We start from the raw sequence: 19,142 nt of genomic DNA on the forward strand, positions 1-19,142 counted from the left end.
CTGAATAAATGATAAGCTTTGTGCAAACGGCAGGGTAGGCTTCAACAAGGAAAGTGGAAATGTATCCTGTGTGAGGCTCCTTCACATAGTGAGCTGAACTCTCATCAATAAAACTTTATGAGAGTTTCTTCAAAAATCAGAAACAGGAACAATACTTCTCCCAGTAACGGATTAACATTTCCCTCATACTCCTTGATGAATATTTTTCTACAACTCTCTCCCTCCCCCTGAAAAATTATTTTTGAAGCGAAGATTTTTCTATCCACTCCTAGAGCAGTCCTAAGCCACTGCCCATAATAACACACTCCAGTGAGGCTCCTGTCTGTCTCCTATTCCTTTGTAAAATCAAGCTATCCTGGTTAGGTCTCACTTTGACTCCAGTCTACTATCTAGTTAAGTATTTACTCTGTGACAGATTATCACCCCTTAAGCATATGAAGCTGTCTATCAGCAGCCTTAGAATTAAACATGTTTTGCTGCTCATGATTTCCATTGCAGAGGAACGTTTATATCTCAATGAATTCAGAAACAGCAGCATCACTGTTGTGACTGTGCTGTAAATCCTCCCTCCCCACTAGCACTTTTTAGTTGTACTAGGGAGCTTTCATTTGACAATGTCACTTCATACCAAGACAGAAGTTAGAGGACCAGATCAACTGGGGAACAACTTGCAAAGTCATAGCTTTAGAAGTAAACCCTTCCCCAAACTTCCTCTTGTTTAAATCTCATTAGTTAACCTGCAGAATCGCCCTGAGCTGCTGTGCAGGAATCTCACCCTCCACATTCCCCAGAGAAAAGCTTTCACGGGACACATGGTAACCAATGAGCCAGTTACCAAAGATGCTGCAACAACATCCATATACGAGATGCATTTCCCATATGTTCTCTGGATGAAGTTGCTGGCTACAGGGCCAAAAATGGCATGGCAGAATGAGTCAGACTGATGTGCTCTCTATTTTCAGACAATGTTCAGTTCTGAGCCAGTATTTTCTGGAGGGGCTGCCAGACAGCAGTGCCTCCTGACACACTTCCCGTATATGTTTGGGCAGAGTCCGAACCCTCCTTTTGAAATCAGCTGGAGGACCTCGCTACAGTGACATTGACCAAGCAACAAAGGGGCTGCACTTCTTGGTTCTCTCACACCATCTTCTCCTGCTCTCCAAATGCTAGTCAGCTTGGAAAAAAACATCACTTATGTTCAGAAGGAGCAAAAAATTCAATGTGAATGTACTACTAAAGAATGCATCAATATAGGTTCAGTGCTCCTTTATGATTTACGGCTCATATGTTCAAAACAGAACATATGTTATCTTTATATTTGTTAAAATAAATAAACATAGATGCAGCACTCTCAATCTGTTACCTCAAAGTTTAAGCTAAATGCACCTACAAGGTTCCCAGTATGACAATAATTTCTCAGACTGAAAGACATTCGCCATCCCTACCCCCTCCCTGTTTACAAATTCCTTACAGGCAATGCAGCCTCAACAAAACAGTGTTTCTCCTCTGCTCCCTGGAATGGACTGTGTGACCTGCTTTCAGGTTCAAAGACGCTTGTCAAAAAGACACTTATGGACCACGCTGAGCATTCTTGAAAAGCACTGAGCACAGAAAAGATAAGACTATTTACACTTACCTTTCCAAAATCTCTGAGATTTGCCAGTGGAAACTAACTAATACTAGCTTTGCAACAGCATGTGATACCTAGGTGGAAAATAAAAGAAAAAAAAAAAAAATGTCGTTAGGCATATTTTGAGGCCACACCTCTGCTTAGGACTATGATGATCTTATAAGACTAATAAATTGTACAAACTCAGTACAATAGCCCAGTGAACCTCAATTCCCATTAAACTACTAGACATAATAAATGCATCTGCAATATACAGGTTGGAACGAAGCATGGATGTACCCAAACTAACTCACAACAGCACAGAGAGGAAGGAATCAAGAATTCACTGGATTAATTTAACTGCTCATGGAAGCCCCACATCCAGTCCTGACTGAGGTCACCACCTGGGAGGCCCAGACCAGACTGGGATCAGGGTCCATGCTAAGAGTGCAAAGTAGGAACCGCAGGGTAGGCAGATACCACTTACTGAGCTGCAGAAGCAGTAACAAGCTGCAAACACAGACATGCTGTGACAGCAAAAGGTAGGGGGGAAAAACAAAACATTTTCCCAAGCCTTCACTGTAGAGAAGAAAGTTATACACTGGACTGGAATAGGAAGATGGAAAGCTACTGTGACAGGGACTGTTTCCATGCAGAGTTGCTTGCATTACATGGACTCCTGGCAAGCACTAGCACAGTCCGTGCTAGCCTGAGCACCCTCTAGAATACCGCAACACGACATTTAAAGTCACGTTACAAGGGTACAAGCAAATAAGTTCTCCTTTGCTTCTATGTATCAGTTTATTTCAGAAGAAAAGGGTCTAGGCTGGTACCCACCAAGACCACAGGCATCTGCTGAACTGCTGGACCTTCAACCTGCCTCTCCACCCCTTCATGCCTTTAATCAGTCCCATGGAGTTCAAACAAAGCAGGTCTCCTGCAAACAAGACACCTCTCCCAGGATAATTCAGAAGACTCATGACCCTTGCCTCCTCGCTCCTCTCTGTGCTGGGAAGCACCTGGGCAAGCCCAATGCATTCAAACACCCTCTGACATTAAAGGGCTCTATCTCCCCCACTCCAAGACAAGCTATTACCGTAGCACCTGTGCCTCTCTACTATACAAAAAGAAAACACAACTCCTTCCATTCCCAGTTGCAGGAAGAGCTCCTTTTTTTCCCCTAGAGAAGCTGTCAGTCACAATCATCAGCCATAAGCCTTCTTGAATCCTGCTACAGGTGAATCACAGGATCCTATGGACTGGGAATACAGATACACAGCAACCCCAACACAACGCTGGAAGGAAAAACAAGCAACGGTGGCTCCTTCTACAAAAGAGACAGGCTCTGCACACCTAGGGGCAGCATATTCATTACTCTTCTAAATCTACCCCGCTGAAGAGGTGCAGTTTCACAACACAACACAACTGATCCATTCCTGCCACATGGTACTGCCCTGGTCCTGCACTGGCATTTGTCAGCGCTGGACGGTTGGTTCAGCGAGCTAAACCAGTGTAGCACCAATACCTGATGCAGCCAGGGTTTTTAAACGGCTCTTATCCACCTCTACTTTCTGATTTGCCCACTCTGCTGGCCACTAAGAAATCCCAGTAATAAAAAAGTAATTTTCAATGTTCAAATAACCTTTATTCTAGAAGAACTGAAGCATTAGCTCACACTGTGCCATATCTGGTACGTCACCTTCCTTGACTTTACCAGCGATATGACCCTCAGAAAACAAAGGCTGCCCTCCCTCCCAGTGCAGAAGCCTGTGATTAGATGGAACGTGGCACACAGGGCTGCTGCTGACAACACATACAGTCTGCTCCAGTTTGTATGGATGAAGTAGCACTGCCAGCCTTGGATGGGTTGTTATCTTAAGCCCCCAGCCTGGCAGACCCAGACAGACACCTTTGACTTGCTTGTACAAGGAAGACATCTGCATTTCATGTTTGTAAAACAAGCATCAGGAATGTGGTCTCTACAAGACTGGCTTCCTGCAAATGCAAACCACATGCTAATGAATCATTCTCTAACAGCAATGAATTTATTTCTCAGTAGCAGTAAGGAAGAGCTACCATCCTGACAAAAAAACCAAACCACCAGACTTAAATGGGAAGTTCATCTGTAACATATGAAAATGAATATTTTTCAGTTGGATTTTCAGAGCCTGAGCTGTAGCATCCGTTACAGCATCATGACTCCATGAACTCCATGAAGTTACTTGTTCCCAGAGAAGGAATGAAGTACATTCAATAATGAAGATGTATAGAAAGAGAAATACAAATACTAGCATACACACTTCTGAAATCTAACAAACTACCCTAACAGAATCAAATGCTTTTGAGTCAAATTATTTGTCAGGCAAAATGTAGAACTAATGCTCCAGAAAGATGCCAGATTAACAGATCTAAAAGAATAATAAAGCTTCTGTGACCATTCCTATTTTGCTCGAACTGCAAGCACTGATGGGATCAGCTGTAGTGCTAATTTTATTACTTTCATCATAAAAGCACCCAAGAATAAAACATTTTCAATTCATAAAGCCAGGTTCATGACACGAGTCTGCTTTCATAAAAGCCCTGAAGCAGAAAAGTTTTTGATACTACCTGATTGGAGTGCATGCGATCTCACAAAAAAGAAGTTCTAGAGTCAGCCAGTTGCAGCAAAGTACCCACAGTCTGCTTGGCATGGAAGTACTAGTTCTTACACTTTAAAGATAGGTAACATTCAAACTGTAAGAAAGAGGGATTGGAGAGGAGCAGATAACTGATGTGGCTGGGACCATGCCTACTGCGTGGAGTCTCACCACGTTACAATCTACGTCCTGCTCACCAACAGCAAGGCTGGTAATTGAGAAGGCAAATGTGAATACCATCAGGGATCAACAGTACTGGAGAGATTCAAGAAAACAAGCATGAGAAGAAAAACAAGTGTTTAACAAAAGCCTGCTTCTATTGATTAGCAGCACTCCCCAGCCTCTTCAATGATTGTACACTCACAATGAGGCAATGATTGTATCAAGTCACCCAGTTCTTCCACAGTAACATCCCAGAATAATTGAAGTATTTCTTTATAAGCAGAAGCCAAAAGATGCTAAGCACAGAAAAATACCACTGCTATCAGAAGTTTGGTCCATATGTACATAATTCATTACCTTACAGTACTGGAGAAGCAATATACAGAAGCCGATACTGCTGGCTGAACTGTTGAGTTAGAAGACATCAATGCCCCCTCCGTACGCAGCTGTAGCCTCGCAGCTTAGGAAATAAGCCTTGGTTGCTGTTCAGGCACACTGTCCAATACAGCATTTCCTGGACAGTCAGAAGTTTCACAAAATGAAAAATCTCAAACTTAAAAAACATTTCAGAAAGAGCTGATTCAGTCCCCTATCAGTCACTGGGTACCACAAGAATCTCAGGTTATCCAGGAACAATAATGTTTTGCCTCAGACACAAAACAAATTAAAAAAAAAAAAAAAAAAAAAAAAAAAAAAAGACGCCTTTGATAAATTTCCAGCTTTGTTTACACTTTCCTATTCTCCTTTCAGAATACCAAGACCCAAAAGAGACAGTGAGATAGCCCACTCAGTGTCTTGCTGGCAGCAGGTCATTTCAGTAAAATACTTCTACAGACCACAGTGCAGAAGGGAATGCATATTCTAGACGCTGCACTTCTATTTTAGTTTTTGTCTGCAACTGATAAATTGTGCCAATGCTTCTACATAACTTGACTTCTCCAGAACTCTTCTAGCTGTGATTAGATTTATTGAAGTTTAGAAGATGAAAGCTGAAAGCAGTAGTCATGCTAAAAGATGTCTTTCCCTCATTCTCATCTCCCCGTTTTCTCACCATCAGCTTAAAACTTTAAGATCAAAGATCACCTCAGTCCAAATCTGAACCTGGAAAATTTCCGACTGAAGACCATGCTTCTTTCTTCATGATGGGGTGGCAAAGCTGAAGACAGAGGATGTCATCCAATCTGCAATTTCCAGCTTCACCTTAAAACAGGAATTTGGTCACCTCAGAAGCCTCTTCCAAACCTCCATCAGCTTAACTCTGACTTCTCAGTGACAGAAGGCTGCTGATTGCCAGAAATGGGCACGAAACGCTAATGTTTATCACTGCACTGGAAAAGAGGCACAGTGTCTATGCACACAGGAAGGGTGCCAAGAGGAAGCTGCTCTGCATAATGGAAAGACTCCACAGAAGTTGTAAAAAAAGTCTGAAAAATTTACAAAGTGCTGGACAAAATTAGATTCTGAAAGCAGAAGAAAGAAGTAATGCCATCGCATTAAACACATATCTATTCATTTTCTAGAAGAGAGCACAGTAGGGTTTTTTCTTATTATTTCTATCTCCATTTATCTCCTGGGTTCTTTTCTCTCCAAGATAAGCAAAATTCTCACACTTCTGAAGTGCGAGAGAGAGTCTGGCACTTTCCAGGACAAGAAAATATCAAAAGAATTTGCAAAGACACCTTGCTGGGTTTGGAGAGCTCTAAGACAACTATGTCTCAACTTGCTTCCCTAGATAAGCTGTGTTGTTTGAAGAGCTGAAGTTTCACCTCTCTACAGCAGAAAATCTTTTCAACCATGCCACTTTGACAATTGCTAATTCAGACAGAAACGTTTCCTAAAAGCTAAAAAACCACCGTCTTTTGTAGAGCTTATATTCTACAGAAATTGCTCATGCATATTTATGTCACATGCATATCTCATGCGTTCATTTCACTTTTCTCCAAGGGATGGCCTATTTTTTGGAGGTGTGTTTCAATCCTCACTTTTGCAGAGATACGGTATCAGGAATTTAAATCAAGAATCATCACATGATTCTCAAAGAGATTCAATTCAGAATGAGTTGGAGATATTATGATCTGATTGGAGCTGACATCCCGTGGCTTTGCACCAAGCTGACAATTCATGTTAGATCAGGGTTGCACCAAAATGTCTGGCCAAGATGAACACGAGCCTGGCATAAAGAAATGCAGCTTCCATTTCTTGTGTTTCCCTTAATCAAAGGTTTTTATACAAAAAGATTTAAGCAAATAGGATTAATCTTGAGAAACATTTCTTTTAATCCACGATAGTTTTTGTTAGTTCTACAAGGAAAGGATGAACTTGGGAAGATATTAGTTTGTGTTGCATCAAAACTTCTAAAAACACTCTCTTAAATTCTTTACAACAGTAAAACCACATAGAGCAAGAGCCTCTGAAATTGTTGCTGTTGGTGAGCAACAATGGGCAAAATAGAGGAGACTGAATTGAGTTCGCAGCAGAGAACAATAATACCTCAGAAAGAAACCATACTTTGTATCAAATAATTTTGCTGAAGAAAAAAAATACCTTCAGACACACTTTACTTAAGGATACTGAGGTAAAGAAAGTGACCCACAAGTGGAAAAAATACTATTTTACACTCATTTCTCATGTGGAAAGTAGATCTGACTCCCTCCATGCCCCACTGGAAAAACTATCCGACTGCCCTGTTTTTACTGGAGGATTTCTCAGAAAACTGCAGAAATAATTATTATCAGGAGAAAAAAAAAAAAAAAAAGACAACATTACAACAAAATCAGATACTCTGCTTTTTTTTTCTGGGTTCAGTCAAACTTAAAAAAAAAAAGTGAGAAAAAGCCCTCCATCTTTAGGTTTCACTCACAGTATTGCTTACAATTTGTCTGACATTTCAGCCCCTCTCCCGATTACAGAGTGCAGGCTGCACCAGGGAAAGAAATGCAATTTGGAGTCTAGCTGCACTCTCGGTATCACGGAAAGGTCTTGACAAACAGCACTACACGAGCTCTGCTTCATCACGGGGTTTTAATCTGTACCCCATCACTCACTTTCTGGCATGCAGAGACCTGGTGTCAGTCCGCAAGATTAGAAGAATATTTAGAAGGCAGAGTGCAGTCTGGGAATGACAAATACTGACAGTGAATACACGCGGTTCGTGAAGCTGCCGGTGCACGACCTAGTCAGCCACATACTGAAGAAAGGGGATCTCGGGTTAAATTCTAACTCCTTCTCCACACTTAACACATTGCTTTAATCCATCCACTCTCCTACACAGGACAGCAACAATTTCAGCTGCAGCTGCCAACAAACAGGATCAGGACTCAGCTAGGAAATCTCAACATACGTATTTCTCAAGCTGTTAGGCTAGTCTTCCTGAGGAGATTCAGAAATAAATTAAAAAAAAGAAAAAAAAAAAAAAAAGACTTAAGCAAGATGGTATGCCAGAAGGCATTATTACAAAATAGCTATGAGATTTCTTCTTTGAAAGATTTGGAGCGAAAGAAATGCAGCAAGAAAGCTGTAAGATGGCACACGGATAGAAGATTGACGTGAGACTCCCCAGCTGTACTCACTGGAGTTATTCTTTCCAACGTAATGTAGTGTCTGAGAGCATCAGCGCCCAGCACATGCTGCACTGCATTCGCCGCACGCTGCCAAACCCCCCCAGCAACACACCCCACTGCTGCACTCGGCTCAGCCCCTGCCCAGGTGCTTTCCTAACAAAACACAGGAGGAGTGGACAATTCTTTCTGGTTGACATAAAGGAGAATGCGGAGGATGTACAGCAAAGAGGCGAAGGGCAGGTAATAACCTGAATTCACACAATCGTGACCGGTGGCTCAGGACACAGGGCAGCCAACTTGAACTGGAAAGCACTGGTGCGTGCACGCAGCCACAGCAGCACACACATGCAGAGCGCAGGGCTTAGGTAACTTCGCAGTGAGTAATCCCTGTTCAGTCCCAAATAACATAGTCCTTTCCTTGACAATCCCAGCTTCGAAGGGCATTTTTCTTTTGTTATAAAAAGATAAAGAGGAGGAACATCTGCTTTGTGAAGCAGTGTTTCATAGTACACAACCTAGCTCATTTCTGCTGTGCCATCCTTAATAGGCAAGGCACACAAATTTGGCAATGCACTTCAGCTGTTTCATGCCACTCCTGTGATGGTGTTGTCCAGCTGTAAGCTTGCAACATGAAACAGTTACTGAAAGATTGTTTCGGCATGTTTAATGGCTTGTGTCTTCCCTCTACCTCCCACCAAGATCATACTCATCAACAGCTGTGAACAGATTTTTTTTTGCTCACTGCAGAGTCATACTGGCTGTAAGATACACTTCAGGCATGAATCACAAAGAAATGTGTGGGCTATAATCACCCTCCACATTTGTGGCTCATTTTTCCAATCAAGTTGAGAATTTCAGCAGTCCTGGACAATAAGGAACAAAACTAATTTCTCTCCTCAAATGACTTCATGACATTGTCACAAGGTTGCAAGGTCTGGGCTCCCCAGCCAGCTCTCTTATCTCACTGACCAGAAGTCTACGAAATCTTCCTTTGCTTTTTTTTTTTTTTTTAAAAAAAAAAAAAGGACCTTTAGAAGCCAAAATAAAACACACACTGAAGACAGTTATGGGCATTTTCATGTCCTCTTGATGTTTAACATTCTATTAAAATACAGGCATTGTGAATCCGGTAGGCAACAACACAGCTTTTGTACAGCAGAACTTCCAGGATCTTTCTGTTTGGGAACAAAAAGCAGGTAAAGGACAAAGGTACGTCTCAGACGTGTGTGCTCCTAAGGGTTACAGCTTCAAACTGGATGCCCCACATAATGTTGGCTTGATATTAAAATACAGAACACAGTACCGATAGAAACCTGCATGTCCTGACTAATCTAGGGTTTACAGGTACTTTGAAATAGCGTGTTATCATTGCCAAACAGCACCATAGGGGTTCTGTGCAGAAGTCAAATTTGCCTATCAGGGTCTACCATGTATAATAAATGACATTTAAATATGTACTAACTGTTTACTAATACATACTAATATTTACCAATGTCGGTTCTTAAGGACACTAACTTTCTACACAAGTTTTTCAAACTCTGTTCTTACGTACACACATTTTAATATTTCAAGGGGCTTTAATACCTCTCCTGTACTCGAGGTACTTAGGTACAGCTAGTCTTTTATGACTGCCAAATTATGTTGCATATAAGTTTCATGAAGCCATTGTGGCATCAAAAAGGATGACTATGCAACACTGCAGGTTTGTTCAGATAAGCACCCCATACCACATACTTGGTCGCGGTTTGCACAGCGATACAGGGAGGCACACACGCCAGTGTCTTGACATCTGGCTCTTTACGGACTTTTTGCGATCGCATTGAACAGGCATTCTGCAAGCGCCAACTCCTTCGGGTAGAGCTGCTCATACAGGCTGCCAATCTCCACGCACATGACTCTGGATCTGCTGAAGATGGTATTTGAAAAGGACCACTGCCAGCATTCACCAAGCAGCTCTACAAACTAACTGTTCTGTGTCAGCGCAATTTGAGTGTGCGAACAGTTTCAGAAGGCTGTGTTTTTATGAGCAAATACTAATTTGGTTGCATTAAAAGACGTGACATCAATAAGGTGAGCAAGAATATATGAAAAATGGGTTTATCTCCGAAAGATCAGTAGTGATAACATGGATTGATAGATTCAGTACTATGTCATGACATCAAATACTTTTTGCTTCTACCACGTTTTATTCTTCAAGGGACAGGGCTAAAAAAACCACATCACAAACTGTTATTTCAAGGAGCAAGGGAAGTAAGCTTTTTGCCATCTGGTAAATATTAGCAGATTACTCACATTAGCAAACTGAAAATTTTAAGTTCCGAAGTTTTACAATTCCTTTGGTTTTAGTGGCAAGACTACATCAGTATCAATTGCCTGTAAACAACACGACTATCTTTCCTTGTTACCTTGTATGTGCAGAAATATCTTAGCTTCCTCATGACTGACAATCAGCTTCTAAGAAGACCTAAAGTCAAGGTAACATTTTTTCATAAATTGTAATTGCAATTGTTTTATCTGGTGGTTTAGATCACCAGTTTAAAAAAAAAAATTGGTAAAAACTAGAAAGATCCCTCTCATCACTGAAACAGAGAAACTACTGCCAGTTATTTGGAATATCACAGATATTCCAGACTTGTACAGAGACCCTCAGCAGAGCCAGAAAGTGTCATTCACCAACAAAAACAATATGACATCATCACACACTTAATTGCTCGTCAGTGACAGGGTCAACTTTGTTTGTACAACTGTTGAGTATCATGCTGTTTGTGTGCATGTACTGATACTGCCACTCCAGGACCCAATCACTCAATGATGATTTGACAGTTATCTTGAAAACAAACTTACTACTATACAATTTTAATTCATTATTTTTTAAAAAAATACTGGACTTGATATCTACTTTTTAAAAAGAACTGTTGTAAATTGCTTTGCTGGTCTGCAGGCAATAGATGCCATTTTGCTTTCAAGAGTATTGTCCTTAACAAGTGTTGACTGTTGGTCAGGTGACCTTTTGAGGAATTAAAAGTGATCTCCTTCAATTCACAGGCCTTTTGGTCAGAGAATCACAGTTTTGGATAATGTTAGTTTGAGAGTTTCTTCTGGCATGTTTCAAAAGAGATAGCCTGTCCTAATTTTAGTCAGGGTATTAACTCAACCCTCCACAAACAGACCTCCAGATTAACAGCACTAACCAAGGAGCAAACATTTCCTCTTCTTTTTCTTGGAAAGGAAGGATCTACTCACAGTTCTTACTAAAACCAAAATGAGGAGAAACTTTCAGAGTACCACTTAGGAAATCGCTCTAGCTTCAGTATGGTTCTGGGATAACCACTACTGTAGTTGCAGGCCTGGCACACAGCACAACTGGTTGTACCTACTGCTACGTTGTTTGTACTAATTTTTCTATTCAGAATTCCCCACTTGATAAAAAGCAAGTCAGAAGAATTCAAGGTAAAAGTTTCCTATGACAGTAAGATACAAGGGCATACATCTGCCTACATACTGGGTTCCATGCTTTTATCAGACGTAAGATTTTAACCGATTTTTGTCTATACTGGGGGTAGATAAAGAAGCGTTTTGCCGAAGAGGCTGTCTCTTTTGATGTTGCATTCAAACTTTTAAATATATGCAGGGTGCTCACACCTGACCTGAAGTTAGTCAGCCAATGCAAGGTTGTTCAGTTGTCTGTTTAGCTTCAGTAGGAGTCAGAACAAGGTCAGCTGTAACTCATGAGGAATGAAAAAAGGTAGCCAAGAGGGTTTCCAAGGAAGATCACCCTTTACCTCGACATTTTTAAGAAAACAGGAATTCAACAATCAGCCTGAAATAGCTGAACAAAACAGTTTAAAAACCAACTGTTGAGGGTTAATGAGCAGAGCAAATGAAATACTATTTATTTATATTGTTATTAGCTAATAACAGTACAGATTGCAAGTATGAAGACCTAAAGCTCTGAATACCTGCTTCTGGTCTTAAAACTGTGTAGACAATATGTCACAGAAAAAACACGCTCAATACACACCCCTCCCAATTTAACCTTCAGAAAGTGAATCACCTAATGACAATATAGAGTGGCAGAACATTCAAACATGGCTTTGAGCCCATTTATTGCATTCATTTTTTCTTTGCTTTAGGGAATTGTATTAGTGTATTCATATCTTGTGATAGCAAATTGCTCAGATACCACATCAGACATTGCCTTCATTGTACCTTCTGAAGACAGTCTTTAATTTACCTTCATCTTTCCCTGTCAGGGGCAACCACTCTGCCTTAAATATGAGCTAATGCTGAAAAGCACTACATAACCACTAGCTATCACAAGGAGAAGGAGATTAAATCAACAAAATGAACTACCATGCTCCAGAAAACCATCATCACTATCAAAAAACCCAAGACATTATGAAAGGTAGTCTTCAAATGAAAAAAAGTTTTTAGAGCTCAAGCGAATTAGAGGAACGAAGTTAACACAGTTCTTACAAAAGTCTGTCCCTGTTTATTAATATCTATTAAGTTAATGAGAAATAATGACAACAAATAGTTCAACATGTTCTATTCAATTTCCTTCTTCTCTATGCTTGTTAATTCAACACAAATTTTTTCCACTCCAGTTTGTCTCAGAAAACTAACAAAATTACAAGTTTCCTTGGGGGAAGAAAGGGGAAGGAAAAAACATGGTTGCTGAAGTACTGTAAGAAAGGATGCCAGAAAACAAAAAGCACACACTGCAGAAACACAACCGATTTCCAAGAAAAGTGCAATTCTTGCACCACCATTGCTAGCGAACAGAGAGTTAATGTGGCATTTCAAGAGCTAAAGACTTAGCGTGTGGCTTACAAGATCACAGTTTTTTAGGTTTCTACCCAGATTTATTTTTATCTTCTCATGCATAAACTGAAATGTGTAGCACTTCAGTTTTAAGCAAATACGCAGGCATATTCTTGATATAAAAAGAATCTAAAATGTTCTCTCCTTGGGTCATATTTGGGGTCGGATTCGAGCTAGCAGGTTGGTATTATTTAGTCAACTATAGCATTTGCTCAATGAGACCTTCAGAATTCTTGGAAAATTTATTTTAACTTTGGAAGCCTGATTTTAAAGACTAAAGTATTGCTTTTATTAATTTAATTCAAGAGAACAATATGGCAGGGGTCACCTTTTTGAAGGGTGCTCCATTTGAAGGCAAACAGTAAGGAGCAGAAAAGCCGTTCTAAATCTTTACTTAATCGCTAAGAACCAAGAACAACTGGCAGCTGGATCAAAAGTGCTGACCAACTATTCTCACTTGTTCTTTTCTTTTGCCTCCCTCTTCTTACAATCTGTAGGGAACAGCAGGCATTCAGAGCTCAAACTGCACATTTTGAAGAAATCACAGACACAAGTTTGACAGTCAAGAAAGTAAAACTTCATTTTCTGAGGTGGTGAATGCTGGGAACAAGCACAATAGATGGCAAAATCAGCTAGAGATGCAGCAAGAAGTATGGGTGCACTTTACAGCCTATTGTTTATAGGCTTTGTAGTCCTCAGGCTTTATGGTTACACTATTTCTATAGAACACTGATGTACAAATAAGGATCAAGAGATCCCTCATTTTTTTTTTAATTAGGTTCGATTCAGACCAAATGAATAGGAATCAAAACCTATCCAACATGGGTTTTATATACTGCGGTCACCTGTCCTGCTTTCAGGGGTTGTTCCAGAGAAGAACAAGCACTAGGAGACCTCTTACAAAGTAGATGCATCAGTAATTTCAACCCAGTGTCAACATCTAGAGCTTAGAAAACTCTGCTTTCCTCTGACCTGCACTGGGACCGAAGCACACTGACAAGGCAGAGAGGGAACCTCCTCTTATTACTAGTCTGCACTGCAGTAATCAGTCACACAAAGAGAAAGAAAAAACTTCGCAGAAGTCTTATTGAGCATAATACCATGGAGCTGACTCAGAGTGTGACTCTTCTGTGATGAATTAGTCACTACAAGAGCTGGCAAGTTCATTGTACTTTAATTGCTATCACTGCAACAGTAGGGTTAATACCTGCCATGACAGCTGTGATCTGTCTTTCAAAGTCTATGATTATTCTCTCAGAACCAACAAAGAAAAGTGTTTTTGTTAGAATTACAGAGTTTTAGCATGTCTTCCTATCTGTCAGTTGTCTTCTCAAACACAGGTGTACCAATCTGCACCATTTATGATTTGGTTTGTTTCTTTTCTATATATCCTCTTTGCATTGTGTTAATGCAAAGAGTTATAACTCAGGAATTTTGGTCATGAAGCTCAGCTCTGTAAAAAAAAAAAATTTGTAAGAATCAACATTCAGTAAGGAAGATTTTTCAGGCCCCAGAACCAGCATGCCACAACTGTAAACCTTTGAGTCAGTTTTGAACCAGGGACCTTCAATAACATTCCTCCAACCCCCCATAACAGTAATATCGCCACAGCTTTTATTCAAACTGTATGCTCAGCATTTGCCTTTTCAATCACAGACTTATTTTACACCTGTGTTAAGGCAGAAACCTTTCCTCACCTTTAACGTGGCAGCCAAGCTGGCCATGTGTTCATTCAGAGTGCTCTCCGACTCCTTGTAAGTCAGGCAGGTGAACTGGTATTCCTCTGGATCAAAGGCATCTGCTCCCTGCTGTTCCACGTCGTTAGCTACCCCATCATAATAATCCTCAATATCCCCAGGATCCTCATCCTCTTCCTCCTCCTCGCAATTAGGGTCATAATCCTCTTCATTGCTGTCAGAGCCCTGGCTGTTCATGTCCACGGACATCTTAATGCCCTGTCAAACTGCAGACCAGGAAACCAATTGCAGCTTCTTTTTCTTCTCCAAACTTTATCGTTCTTTTGATTTCATCTGAGCTCTGTCTCCTGAGGGGGGAAAAACAATTTTGTCTGTTGCCTAAGAAATTTTAAGAGAGGCCACGTCAACATCATACAGCTGATCAAACAGCCAGGAACGGACCAACCCAATGGCCCAGCTAAAGAAGATTCTGCTGTGCAGGTGCCTGGTTTGGATCCACTGTGACTCTTGCACCTGCAAAGCCAAGGTTGCTCTTCCAGATGAGGTCTAAAACCTCAGAGATCGGCTTATTACATTGCATCCTAGCCCCCAGCATGGGCCCTGAGACTTTTGACATTTGGGAAGTGGCTGCATAACCTTCACTACAGATCTTTTCAGAGATACAACTAAATTTATGACATTAAGTTTTTACCAACAGCCTGAAGTGCTGCAGAAAAGCACCATATCCATTTCATCGACAAGAAAAATCACAAACCCCTTAACTATGACCACAGTAGCTAGAAAGGCAACCTGTGATACCCTGTACAAGTCCGTATTGCTTCAGAACCACAGCCATTAAGTAGGACTTTGGAAAATAAGACAAGCAAACAGATCTCTCACATACACACAATTTAACAGTCTTCAATACCATCTCAAAAGAGATGGTGAAATTAGTTAATCCCTTTTAAGTAGATTCTACTGGATGTGATGTGGCTCGGGCCTCACATCTGAGCGGGGAAATAAAATTAATTCTCTCCTTTTATTACCTTCTCAATATACCATTCTTACCTTCTGAATGTAGAAATTTATGCTCAAGTGTTGACAGCTGCTAATCAGGAAAAATCAGAACAGCCAACTTTTTTTTTTAGATTCTCACTGGTATTGGAAACTTCACCTATTTGACTTTACTTATCTGAACTACAAATCTTCTGCTTGTGTAACTAAACAGCGTGAATTTGAGTTCAAAAAGGTTTGGCAGTAGAGCACGATCAACCTTGAATTATGGTCATCTCATATTTAGTCACAAATTTCCATTTAACCAAATAATTTTGTTTCAAAAGAGAATGTATTAAAGACTTGAAACAATGCTGCAACCAAATTTTTCATATAAAAATATGTACATAAAATGAAAGCTATGTTTTCCATGAGCAGCATGTATTGAGTTTCTTACACATTTGCATTTTGCATTACTATGTCGTTAGCTCTGTTACTCAAATATATTCCCACAGTATCACAATTTGTAACTGCTGGGGAAACCATAATCAAGCTTTGAGAATCCTGACTTTAGAGCACAGGAAATCTCAACCATAAATTTTCATTATTCTTCCTCAACTCGTTTGTTTTCTGTTTCCAGTAACCTGACCAGGCAGCACAGAATAACCAGGAAGCAATGTGATGCACAATTAATTTGAGGGGTTGCAGTGATTTCAGCAGATACAAGCCTCCAGTGAGAGAGGATGAAGGCTAGCAGCTAATTATATTACCCCCTGAATTCTGGTCTCCATTCTTTTCATTTGCCTCTTGATTCCTTAGCTATCCACAACACAAGTAGCACACAAATATTTTCTAGTACTGCTTCCCATAGAACTTCAGAGGAGCAGAGGCACCGTCTCTCCATATTGGAAGGAGACAGACGCGAAATCTAATTTGACAGACACAAGCCAAACCTATGTTGTCCCTCCCTCCCCCCTGCTTAGAGTTAATGATTCAGTTCTGGGCTTAACCTGCATCAACACTGACCTCTTGCATAAAAGAAGCAATGGATCTTTACCTGTTAAACCTTACGTTAAAGGAATAACTTACTTGAGAATCTAAAACCACTGTGAGCATTCCTACAGAGATATCGATAGCCCAGTGTGCAACAGCTTCGTTCAGCCAAGCTCAGAGCATCACAAAGCCCGAGCAAGTTTCACCAGTCAGGAAACTTCTCAAACTCACTCGGATCATCCCACACTCCAGAGACAGACACACCCCACCCCACCCCCAAAACACTGGGTCCATTTGCTATGTCAAGACATAGTGAGTTCCATCCAAGCAGGGAGATGTTTTTAGATATCTAAGTAGAATAATGGGCCTACCCGGTGTACCTCAGCAGTTACATACCAGTCGCTGGGGAGGAGGCTCAGAAGAATGCAGAGACGTTTCTCTGTGCCACTAACACACTTATTTGAACAAACAGAGGAACTGTTTGCATGGGCAAATGGGATATATCAAGCAGAAAACAGTCTGCAGACCGGATGACTTTTGTGACTGCTGTCACAACATTCGAGGAAAGAGCTCACTTCCAGCATAACTGAACATCACGCTGACGTGCATGAAGAGAGAGGAAGGCTAAGGCACAAGCCCTGTGGACAAAGCAAAGCAGGGTACTAGGAAAACGAGGAACAGAACTCACCTCACCTAACGCTCAGCCTAATGCCCTCATTCATGACCAAATCACAAGCTCTCTGAATACAAACTAAGACAAGACGCAGCTAATACTTGACAGCACTAGTTTTTAAGACAATAAAGATGTTAAGATCAAATAAGAGGGTCAAAGAAGCAAAGACTGTTTAGATTAAATAATTACCATAATCCCAAAAATCAGATTATAAAATTTTAAACCATATTTAGATCGCTTTCCTATCCAAGGGAGGACAAGGTCCTTCTTTATCACCTTCATCCAAGATACTCTCTCATCTTCACTAACACCGATACAATTTAATCCCCTCTCTTCCTCCAGCCTCCTTGCAGGAGCTCGTCAACACACCCACCCCTACGCTCTGCCGCATACCGGCTCCAACAGAGATATCCTCTTGCTGACTCCTGCTTTGCAACACAATTCTTCTCAACAAGGTCTTTTGAAACAAAATGCCTTCAAATATGCCATCATCAGTCTCTCTCTGACCTCACTACCGTCAGACACAGTAAATTACGTGATCCCACCTCATATCTTGTCCCACTACATCATTCTTTTCCGATTTCTTGCCCTCTGTGTCTACCTCTGTGGGATCTCTCTAATAAGTCTTCTGGAGGATGCTCCTCTTCTTTTTCTGTTGATATTTCACAACCATTTGAGATGGCTTTTTCTTCTTTCACCTCTTTATTGATAATTCCGAAACGGAGAAAGTGCAACTCAAGCCTGCCTCCTGAACTACTTATCCACGTAAACTTTAAATGGGCTGACACTCTCTCTTTTCTCTGAAACCATCCACAACCCCAACTCCACACTGGCTATCAACGTTATTCGCATCTTTGTCTGTGTCACTCAAACCTGTAATCCGTGGATCACCCTCAATTGCTTCTTCACACAGGCAGCACGCGTCCCTTGCTGTTTCCTTCTCCACGGAGTTTTTAGATAGGATTTTTTCTTCCCAAGAGTGAGAAACTAGAACAACATCCCCCATCCTTTTCACCACAGATGACTCTGCAGAGACCTCCTTGCAGCCATATCACACATCCCCCGTGAATCTGCACGCTCTCCTCCCACTTCCCAGTCTTTGTTCAGACTATCACGACTGCCTTGTCCTTCCCATCTCATCTAATCCATTTCATTCCTGTCCCTTCTAATCTACCATCACTTTTAACAAGTTATTTTACGTATACCTAGACAAGCCTTCCTTCTCTGGTAACTCTGGGCTTGGGCAGAAAGGTACCCAGTTCATTTAAATTACCTCAGGTCCATTTCTTTTGTAACGCGTGCAAGACTAAATCCTGTACGTGTCCCACACAGCCAGAACACCGCGTATTCGTAGGAGGAAAGCCCAGGAGAACTGCGGGAGAGAAGGGAGCTGTGGAGGAAGAGCCCGAACGGTGGCGGGGCGAGGAGGGAGCCCCGACACAGCCCACTCGCAGCCCGTGCCGAGTGCCGGCCTGAAACCTCACGGGCTGCGGCTTCTCTCCCGGGCAGCCCGGCCTCGGCACCGGCTCCGGGGCGGAGCACTGCCGGGCGCTAAACCGAGCAGAAGTTACAGAGAAGCGGCACCGCGTCCCTCACGCCGGGCTCGCCCCGCCCCGGGACCTGCCGTGCCGCCCGGGCCCCCGCCGCCTCCCGCTGAGGGACAGGGGCCCGGCAGGCGGCGGCACTCGCCGGGCGCCCCCGGCTCCCCAGCACCGCGGGACGGGACGGGACGGGACGGGCCGCCCCGCTGGGAGCCCCCCGCCCCGCAGCGTGGCCCAGCCCCCCGCACTTACCGGGCGCCGCGGAGCGCGGCCGGGCGGCGGGCGGGGGAGGCAGGGAGCGGCGCCCCGGGCTCCTCCTGCCGGGCCGCCACTGCCTGCACGCCGGAAGCACCGTCCTCCGCGGGGCGTCACTTCCGCCGGGCGGGGCCGGAGCCGCCGCCGGGCCGGGCCGGACCACTGCGCCGGGCCGGGGGGGGGGGGGGGGAACAACCGAAACACCGGGGGGGGGGGCGGG

The 19,142-nt window shown here is 42.3% G+C and overlaps 1 protein-coding gene across 3 annotated transcripts in view; it reads right to left on the bottom strand.

The window, feature by feature from the left end:
- ARIH2 (ariadne RBR E3 ubiquitin protein ligase 2) overlaps positions 1 to 18,986 on the bottom strand; it is a 35,176-nt gene extending 16,190 nt beyond the window's left edge. Inside the window, exons 1-5 of one of the 3 annotated variants that reach the window (XM_076346503.1) lie at positions 18,920 to 18,981; positions 18,400 to 18,498; positions 16,850 to 17,091; positions 14,489 to 14,835; positions 1,637 to 1,704 (exon numbers count right to left, since the gene is read on the bottom strand). In XM_076346503.1, the coding sequence (XP_076202618.1) occupies positions 1,637 to 1,704; positions 14,489 to 14,737 (317 nt within the window). In that variant the 5' untranslated portion in view covers positions 14,738 to 14,835; positions 16,850 to 17,091; positions 18,400 to 18,498; positions 18,920 to 18,981. Of the gene's footprint in view, positions 1 to 1,636; positions 1,705 to 14,488; positions 14,836 to 16,849; positions 17,092 to 18,399; positions 18,499 to 18,919 lie in introns of all 3 variants that reach the window. The other 2 variants (XM_076346502.1, XM_076346504.1) reach the window with 2 other exon arrangements.
- Between the last annotated feature and the right edge of the window lie 156 nt (positions 18,987 to 19,142).

The sequence above is a fragment of the Aptenodytes patagonicus genome, chromosome 8 (genome assembly GCF_965638725.1).
Source record: "Aptenodytes patagonicus chromosome 8, bAptPat1.pri.cur, whole genome shotgun sequence".
NCBI classification, from domain to species: domain Eukaryota; kingdom Metazoa; phylum Chordata; class Aves; order Sphenisciformes; family Spheniscidae; genus Aptenodytes; species Aptenodytes patagonicus.